Source organism: Melanostigma gelatinosum (genome assembly GCF_949748355.1).
Source record: "Melanostigma gelatinosum genome assembly, chromosome: 2".
NCBI classification, from domain to species: Eukaryota; Metazoa; Chordata; class Actinopteri; order Perciformes; family Zoarcidae; genus Melanostigma; species Melanostigma gelatinosum.
This window is the reverse complement of record NC_136635.1, coordinates 30,959,699-30,969,714: the sequence shown is the minus strand read 5'-3', so window position 1 is coordinate 30,969,714 and position 10,016 is coordinate 30,959,699. Positions and strand designations below refer to the sequence as shown.

At 41.0% G+C, this 10,016-nt stretch overlaps 1 protein-coding gene across 1 annotated transcript; it reads left to right on the top strand.

Annotated features, from left to right (window-relative positions):
• The first annotated feature begins 2,173 nt into the window (after window positions 1-2,173).
• LOC306795689 (aggrecan core protein-like) lies at window positions 2,174-9,203 on the top strand. Its single transcript, XM_079294278.1, has 8 exons — window positions 2,174-2,305; window positions 4,277-4,368; window positions 4,538-4,632; window positions 5,737-6,028; window positions 6,261-6,435; window positions 7,081-7,208; window positions 7,348-7,641; window positions 8,351-9,203. The coding sequence occupies exons 2-8, from the start codon at window positions 4,284-4,286 to the stop codon at window positions 8,716-8,718; spliced, it is 1,437 nt and encodes a 478-aa protein (XP_079150404.1). The 5' UTR covers window positions 2,174-2,305; window positions 4,277-4,283; the 3' UTR covers window positions 8,719-9,203.
• The last annotated feature ends 813 nt before the right edge of the window (window positions 9,204-10,016 follow it).

Below are 10,016 nucleotides of genomic sequence, written 5' to 3'. Positions count from 1 at the left end.
TCACTTCATGATGTTTGAAGTGTAGCATAAAAAGCTAACAGGCTATAAAGGAACTCCACCACGGTCACATGACTTCACGGCTCCTCCACTAAGATAAAGGAGGACTAGTGTTCCAGTGAGGACGTCTAGTCGGCTCATTTACACTCTTTTTATATCGTAGAACAAAACGTTAAAATCTCTTGTGTTAACCGCAGACCTTATTTCAGGCATCGAACCAAAAACAGATTCAAAAAACACATTGATTTGAGACGATGGAACCGGAAGTACAAAAATGCTGACTCATTTCGGGGTTTTAGGAATCACACCTCCTTTTGTGGAGCTTACTGCGGAGAACACGACCCCAAAACTGTTCTCTCCGTTCAATACGCGACTGTTTCACGACCCCTTTTTCCCTTCACTGTGTTTGAAGTGATTGTTCAAAACTAAATTGTATTTCATCGGTCAATCTCTCCAATGCAAACTTCATCAAACAACAACCTTCCTTGTTCAGACTGCAGCACTTTTCCTGAACAGAAAGTGACCTTTTTCTTTTTGTGAAGGGAGTTCATGAAAGAGGAAATGTCTGCTGATCCCCGAGGATTTCACTGAAACTCTGTCTCCATCGCTGTAGGTGGCTTTAGTTCAACACTGATGAAGACAGAAGACCACAGACACAAATATAACCTGCCTCAAAGCAGCCTCTGACACAGCAATAACTTACAGTTCATGTTGTTCTTATGTCACAGCAAAACAGGTTGCTGAGGTGCAGCTTGAGTGAAACTTTGTTGAACAATTTAGTCATTTCCCTTGAACCCTGCGTCCAGTATATATAGCCCAGTTTCTAGCCTCAAACTGTCTCGACAAACAAAATCGAAACATCTCAGAGTAAATGTGGGACAGGCCCGACTGTCTCTGAGGCCCGGTGTATATATATAAATGTGTATATATATGTGTATATATATGTATATATATGTACGTGCTGCTGTTGGAAATGGAGCGTGACTGTCATTATGTCCCACTTAAACTCAAGCTGGACTCCCTTTGTCAGTTAAGTGGGGGGTAATTTGTATCCGTAACATTTGTAGGCGTCTGCAGTTGCACATGTTGCTGTTTCCTGTTCTCATGGGACCTGAGTGAGTGAAAGAGCAGCTTTGTCTTCAGTTTTCTTCTTTTTGAGGAGTGAAAGTGAGCGGGTGCAGAGGAGTTAAAGGAGGCGAGGAGTGAGATGTTCTAGAGGCTCATTAATTCACGTGGTGACGGCAGGACGCGGGTATATATACTGGTTTTGGTTATTTGATGTTTTTATCCTAAATCTGTCACTTTTCAAACAGGCAGGGATCACTTAGGAGGTGATGATGGATACAAATAAACAGAGCAATGAAGTTATTATGAGCTCAGTACTACGTCATTGACAGTGCATTCACATGGACCCCTGTAGAAACACAGTCGTATCGTTTTGTGTTTCATCCGATTCAAAAGCACAAGTCTGATTATTCAAAGAACATCATTACCTCATTTCTACCCAGCGGGTGGAACGGCACACGCCCTCCGGCATCACATGAGTCAGGTATGCCTGACAGTTTCCTTCAAAATAAAAGCAGAACATTTGTCCAATTTGAAAACAAATGACCGGCCATGCTGAAAGGTGACAACAGCAATGATCTACTACTACTGCTGCTGCTGCTAATAACATTTAAATAATTAAATGGGGGAAAATAGGCATTAAGTGTCTCAGCTTAACAGAGAGGAGTGTATGATTTACTAACTCCAGTAATATACCATGAATGAAATAAAGTGACAATTGAAGTAAAAGCAAAAACTCACGTAAAATTGATAATTTCTCCGACAAAAGTATTTTTTTGAGCCCAATTAGGGAGCCTGAATTGCTCTGATAATTGTAGCCTACTTATGATCTCATATAAAAGGCTTACATTCTAATTTAATTTCAGATAATGTATTTATTTGGTCTCATTGATAAAGTATTTAACACAAGCCAAAAATTCCCAGCTTCTCAAAGAGCTGAATCACTTCTAACGTCTTCCTCAATCATATGAACATCTTTAACCGCAGCGCCACGCTGTGATTGACTCAACCACACTCTGAGAAATGAGCAGCAGTAGCCTGCTTTTATTTTGAAATCAGTCCAGCTCATACCTCGCGTGAGCAGCTTGACGGTGTTTCCCTCAGAGGTGTGACAGTCAGTCTCCTTCCTCTGCACACAGCCGAGCATCCTCAGCTGCTGCTTTACAAAACTCACAACCCCGGAGCTCAGCTGACCACCACAAATACACCACTGAAGAAGAGTGTGAAGGCACTTCTGCAACAGGTGGGCAAAATACTTTTATTGTTTTGTTTTGGCATATTTTATGAGGAAATGCAGAAGTTATGAAAAGGTTATTTACGTCACCATGTGCATGTGTGCTTTATTGTTGGAACACATTTTTTTTCTATATGCTTTATATATGCTAATATATGCTATCCTTGTGATGTTATTTTAATACCCTTTATATTGTAGAAATGTATCTTATTCTAAAAAGCTGAGTCTATCTTATTCCATCGTCTCTATTTCTGCTCATTATGAATCTTCTTTTCTGAAAGACAAAAAATATTTTAAAAAGAAATGTATTTGTGTTTTTCACTTGAAAGCAGTTTTTATCAACTGGATAATCAGTAACTCAGTCTCCCATCCGTGTAGTTTATAGAATGCAAATATTAGAATAAAAACACATTTCACAATAGCTGAAGAAAATACAAACTACAACCAGATTTGAACCAAATCTGAAACCAAAATTACTTGATACTAGACAAACTACATGATATCAAAGTATATTGTTTGGTAAAGTATCAGAAAGGCAGTATAACTCACTATGGAGTACCACAGGCTTGTATATTTAAATGAATTATATAATGAAGCAGATTCAAAAACAGATAAAATTCTTCTGCTTGCCTTCATTAGTGTAATCAACGTGATTTTTTTTTTTTTTAAATGATCATGTATTTGCAACCCCAATCTCTAGTTTCAAGTATTCTTCAATGCAGCATGATGTTCATTTCATAAATTATGGTCCAAATAGAGTCAAACAGACCATAAAGCAGGGGATGCTTTAGGGCGGGACTACACAGTAACTGACAGGCAACGGCTGTAATCCAAGATGGCGACAGCAAAATCGCTAAACTCAAGGCTTCGAAACATCAGTCCACAAACCAATGGGTGATGTCACAGTGACTGCGTCCACTTCTTATAGACAGTCTTTGTGATACACCATTAGCAGAGTGAAATATCTAGTTTAAATGACACATGCACCCTTCAACAAATAATTAATTTTCAAAACAAACTGCTCTTTGTCAATTGATCAGCTGGCATTCCACTCCAGGGATAGGTACATACCGCAGAACAACATACTACTCCAGGGATAGGTACATACCGCTGAACAACAGTAGCATACCACTCCAGGGATAGGTACCTATTGTAAAACAAACGAAATAGAAACACAATGTTCTGAACTTCTGGAAAGTTCTATGACATCCAGGATAAACACACTTAAAGGAAGCTTTGGGTGTGCAACTGTGGGTTTGCATGTGCCTCACACACGTTAACATATCAGTGCAAGTCTTTACAAAAAGCTAATACAACAATACCATACAGTTTAATAAATGAACAGACGATGTACTAACGTTACATCTTAACTCTGTAATTGGTGATTCACTTTATTTATGTTACCTTAACTTGCTATGCTGTTAGCTAGCTAACCTTTCTAAGGCTAATTTAGCTCAAGCTAGCAAATGTTACAGAGCTAGCTCCGCTAATATTAGCAACCTAATGTAATGAAACGGACCAAGTGAAACATTATCTGAGATGTTAACAGTTCAATAATCATCAAGACAAAACAATACTGGAGACTTTGAATTTCGGGTTTGTAACAGTTTGAACAATAAAAATATTCTTTCGTCATTACAGATACAATAACCTATATAGACAGTACGATGGAGATGGATCGTGATTCACTGAACTTGTGTAGAGAACCGTATATCCACCACTTCACAAACGATACTGTATTATGCTGATGAATTTCAGTAGTCTGCTGTTATGGTTAATTGACGGCATTGACTGTTAATTTACATGCAATGGATGAAAAATTAATATGATTTTACATCCCATCATCATAATAGAAAGGAAAATAATATTTCTCAGATGACATCTTTACGATGTATTAAATTCTTAATGTTCTGTGTTCTGATGTTACAAAGAGTTTTTACTGACTTGGATTTTTGCGAATGTTCCTTTTTTTAATTTCAGGTAAAACATGATAAGGAGGATTGTGTTGCTGTCTGTGTGTTTACATGCCATCTCAGCACTTGATTACATTTATGAAGACCCCTCCTCTATGGGTAAGAAATAATACATCATTATTATAATTAGATGGCAGAAACATAAGTGATAATAATCATCGGAGCTCGGTGTGCGGCCATCTTCTCTTCCATGCATGTCATTGCCATAACCAGCAGTCTAGTCTTTTGAGTGTATTCACCAGAAAACTCTTGCTGGTCTATTCCACAGGCTCGGAGAATGGGCTGATGAGTGTGATCATCCCTCTGGAGGAGCCACAGCTTCCTCTACTGGGAGCCACGTTGGTACTACCCTGTCTCTTTGAGGTGAGTAATCATGAGCTTTTACTTTATGTCGGTTTGTTTTGAAAACCAGTATGTTTTCCCGCTGTGTGTGTGTATATATATATATATATATATATATATATATATATATATATATATATATATATATATATATATATATATATATATATATATGTATATATATATATATATATGTATGTATGTATGTATGTATGTATGTATGTATGTATGTATGTATGTATGTATGTATGTATGTATGTATGTATGTATGTATGTATGTATGTATGTATGTATGTATGTATGTATGTATGTATGTATGTATGTATGTATGTATGTATGTATGTATGTATGTATGTATGTATGTGTATATATATATATATATATATATATATATATATATATATATATATATATATATATATATATATATATATGTATATATATATATATATATATATATATGTATATATATATATATGTACTTTAAAGGGATAGTGCACCCCAAAATCCAAAACACATATTTATATTTCTCCTCTTGTGTTTCCTCTATGGTGTTGCTGTTTCCCAAGTAGGACCACAAGGCCCCAGACACTGCTTTATGGTCTATTTGACTCTAAATGGACCATAATGTACTAAATGAACATCATGCTGTATTGAAGAAGACTTGAAACTAGAGATTGAGACATAAACTCATGTTTACAATGTTTACTGAGGTAATAAATCAAGAGAGAAGTAGAGTCATTTTCTATAGACTTCTATACAACCAGAGGAGTCGCCCCCTGGTGGACATCAGAGAGAATGCAACTTTAATGCTCTTCAACATTGGCTTTACTTTTCAGAACAGGAGGTTTGGCGCAGATCCAAGAATTATTTAAAAATATTCTTAACATTACCAGACAGGACATTTCCAAATGATACATTTTCATATTGTATGACATTGTGGGCTCAAGCTTCACCGTCTACAATCAAACATCTCACATCCCAATTTATCCTCATACAATCAAGCACGGAAAGTAATCGACAAGCCTGTCCGCTTGCATCACTGTCACATACGAACAAAAACTATTTGTTTTCAGATGTGAAAAATGAAACTGGTGGTGAACTGTGTTGTTGTTTCCTACGTAGGACCACACCGCCCCAGACCCTGGAGCTCCCACCATCGCTCCCCTCGCTTATCGCATCAAATGGAGCCTCGTCACCAAAGAAAATGTCACGACTATCTTAGTGGCTCTGCGGGGAAAGGTGCAAGTCAGCGAGCGCTACCTGGGCAGAGTTCATCTGGTGGAATACCCCTTGACTTCCACGGATGCGAGCATGAAGATATCCGAGCTGCGCTCCAGTGACTCAGGAGTCTACCGCTGTGAGGTCCAGCACGGCATCGAGAACAGCCACGACATTATCCATGTGCAGGTTCAAGGTGAAAAAATGGCCTACTTGACATGAACTGCCATAACTCTTGAAGTCACGGTGCAAATGCAACTAAATTTAGAAGACAGCGTGCACGAATCTGCTCCAAGCGATTCAGCAACATGTGTTGTTGTTCTGCCTATACGTGGCAGGTAGTTATGTCTAGTTTTGTGGTATTGATCATCAAAAGATGATACTTAATTCATTCTCAGTAGAACTAAAGTCCTTGTTTAACTCTGTAGGTATGGTGTTCCACTACCGGGCAATCATGGGCCGCTACGCTTTGACCTTTAAAAAGGCAAAGGCAGCATGCATCCAGAACAGTGCCGTCGTAGCTTCAGCCGAACAGCTTCAAGCCGCCTACGACGATGGATTCCACCAGTGCGACGCCGGCTGGCTCTCTGACCACACAGTCAGGTCAGTTTGTCATATGATGGGCAACAACAACTCTTTAGTATATCTATTTATAACAAAGGGGTAGAGAGACATGACACACTCGGGGTGTTAACTCACAAACATGAAACTCACATGCTAAGGATAGCGGAAAACACACCATACTGTATGAAAGTGTCCAACAAACACCTGAAATACTAGCCACCCAAATGGCAATTGTAATGTTTATTCATTTACTAAATACACTTAAAAAGTGCTCAAATTCTTTGACACTGTTTCAAAACTCTAAGAGACCCACATAGACCATTTTTGTCTCTTTTGGGGGGACAGGGGATCTTTATGGGAGACAGTAGACAACAGTAGATGCCACATAAAAGATGCAGCTCAGCACCGTGTGTCAAACTGTTCTCGTCATAAAGCAGAATTATTTTTTTCCACTAAAGTTGCTGTGCAGAGGCAGTTTAATACTTGTTCCCATTCATGTATTCTATGTGCATTTTGAAGTATCGTATTAGAAAAGCTTTATGGAAATGGAAAGGTTTGCTAAAACTTCCTCAATTGTGCAAAATAGTTTGCATAAAACTAGATAGTTGAATTGCAACACGGCTAGTTTGTGCTTGAGAGTTTTTGTGATTGAAGACACCGAAGCTCATTTCCATTAAACCAAAGGTACCCGATCCGTGATCCTCGTGTGAACTGCCTTGGCGACAAAGATAAGATGCCTGGGGTCAGAACATACGGCGTGAGGGACCTCGATGAGACTTATGACGTCTACTGCTACGCTAAGGAGATGACAGGTACACTGAGATCAACACCGCAATGTTTCCGTTTGTGATTGTTGTGGGAATTCTCTTATATTTTCAGGTTTGGGGCTGTTTTTAAGCTCAATCCTTATTTTACTCATTGACTTTAATGAACCTATCTTATTTGATACAGGCAGAGTTTTCTACACCGCTTCTGCAGAAAAGTTCACCTACTCTGAGGCGGTGGAGGCGTGCTCCAATCAGGTAGCTCAGTTGGCCACTACTGGTCAGCTCTACCTGGCCTGGCAGGGTGGGATGGATGTCTGCCACGCCGGCTGGCTGGTAGACAGGAGCGTCCGCTACCCCATCAGCATCCGTCGGCCGCAATGTGGAGGGGGTCTGCTGGGGGTGCGAACTGTTTACCGCCACACAAACCAGACAGGATACCCACTTCCTGAGTCCCGCTACGGCGCCTTCTGCTACACAGGTGGGCCATCGTTTAGAAAAATTCCCCCTTAACCAACAAATACATGACACTGAATGGTAGTAAAGACAGCAATGCTTAAAGTTTCCTCAAGCTCAAAAGATCTCACCAAGCTGACTGCCCGCGTAGCAGCAACTGAGCAATGTGTATACTGGTAGTGATGTTAGCCGTTAGCCAAGCACAGCGTCCAACACAATTACAGCGAGCAAACCATTTTCCACCACTGTGTCTCTGGCTGCAGAGTTGTAATATTGGACCTACATTCATCAGGTGGACACAAAGAAAAGCTTCAAATGAATGCTAATGTTCTGTGTCTGCTGTGTTAATAGACAACTGTTAGCCTACACATTCACCATATCACCTGTATAACGTATGTCAACGTTGTGTTTAAAGTTTGCGCTGTCCCAAGTGGCAAAAGAAACGTGTGCGGTTTACACGTTGTACATGACAAGTGGACCTGTTACAAACTCAATATTATTGGATGGTACTTTAACATACTCCCTGTAGTGAAGCCAAATGGGTGTTTTCCAAGAAGGAAATGTGGTAGGATTTATCCATATTTTGCAAATATACTTGATAATTGTGTGAAAGTAAATACCGTTTAAATACAGATAATTAGATAACAAGAGAAGAGAGCCCAACGTATGAACCAACATAACCAGAGCTACAGCAGAGATTCGTCACTCATCTCTTTCTCCTCAATCACCTGCAGAGGCCCCCGTTGGGGTAGGTTTCGGCATCACCGACGAGGGAAGCGGCATGCTGAATGTGGGCATCATCGACGATGGAAGCGGCATGCTGAATGTGGGCATCATCGACGAGGGAAGCGGCATGCTGAATGTGGGCATCACCGACGAGGGAAGCGGCATGCTGAATGTGGGCATCACCGACGAGGGAAGCGGCATGCTGAATGTGGGCATCATCGACGAGGGAAGCGGCATGCTGAATGTGGGCGCGGTGACAGAGAGCGAGGCGGTCGGAGAGGTGGAGACTGAGCAGCCTACCTTCACAGAGAGCCCTACCGGGCTGCCGCTGTCTCAGCCACCAAACGTCACAGAGGTCGCCATTGACCTGATATAACCAGCCACCGCCCAGCCCGATACAGGAAGAGAGCCCAGCAAAGGCTCTGTGACGTCTCCAACGGGTCAGTAATACTGAACTGCTGATGCATGGTAGAATAACTGCATGGTGTCCAGTCGCATGTTGAAGTGAGAGGGATGGACTTCGGGAGCAGAAGGAGAATTGAGGGAGGAAGGGATGAGAGTGTTGGGATGAAGGGGTGTAGGGTAGGGGATGAAGGGGTCGGGTAAAGGGACGAGGAGGTTAAAAAGCAGGGGATGCTAAGCTAAGCAAATGTTCACGTTTCTTTTAAATTCTTTGCAATGGGAGCGCTGCGTATTTACCAGGCGGCAACCTCCGGTTCTGCAGAGTGAAGCCAACGCTTCATGTTTTAAAGTTGTATTCTCTCCAGTGTCCACCAGGGGGCGACTCCTCTGGTTGTATAGAAGTCTATGAGAAAATGACTCTACTTCTCTCTTGATTTATTCCGTCAATAAACATTGTGAACATGAGTTTCTGGTCTCAATCTCTAGTTTCAAGTCTTCTTCAACACGGCATGATGTATGCTATATGGCAGGCTGAATAGCAGAGCTGTAAACAGCGTCTGTACGTCACTCCTGACGGGCAAAATGCTTGTCACTGTCAGTTTTACCCAGCTGTCCAATCACATTGGAGGAGGGATGGGACAAACACTACAAAGAGCAGCCGTCACATCCTACATGTAGGCTAAGTAACAGCAGGTCCGTCCCTGAAAAAAAGGTGCCGCGCCTCATTGCCCTTCTTTGTTCTGCATTTAATAACAATCAAGTACTCAATTAGTTTTGAAACTGTCATCCATGGCATTTAAAAATAAATATTATACCTAATAATAGCCTCACAATGAAGCTTATAGCACAAAATGAAGGATAAATTAAGACAGTTGCACGAAACAAAAAAATGGCAATAATACAACAACAACAAAATCAAGCTCTACGCAGCCTGGAAAAAAGGTTTTGACATGTGCCGAGCTAGCTGGCTCGTGCATCGTAGCATCCGCTATCCCATCAACAAACCCAGCACTGAGTGCGGAGCTGGGAGATCAGGAGTGCACACTGTGTACGCTCACCCCAACCAGACTAACTTCCCTGAACTTGATGCCAGATTTGATCCATACTGTTTCAGAGGTACATGCTTGGCTGTTGTCTACGGGGCTGATTTATAAAAACATTTTGCATCATTCAATCATCATTTTGTGGAGAATCAGGTCTCAGCACTTTTTCTGCAGAGGGCTCTGGAGACATTTCGGGATCTGGGATCCTCAGCGGCTCTGGAAGTGGCTC

Bases quoted from the DNA above. Each gene is read 5' to 3' on its own strand.
- LOC306795689 (XM_079294278.1), top strand. From the start codon at position 4,284: ATGATAAGGAGGATTGTGTTGCTGTCTGTGTGTTTACATGCCATCTCA. The intron at 7,209-7,347 runs GTACACTGAGAT...TATTTGATACAG, and splicing joins CTACGCTAAGGAGATGACAG to GCAGAGTTTTCTACACCGCT. The intron at 7,642-8,350 runs GTGGGCCATCGT...AATCACCTGCAG, and splicing joins CGGCGCCTTCTGCTACACAG to AGGCCCCCGTTGGGGTAGGT.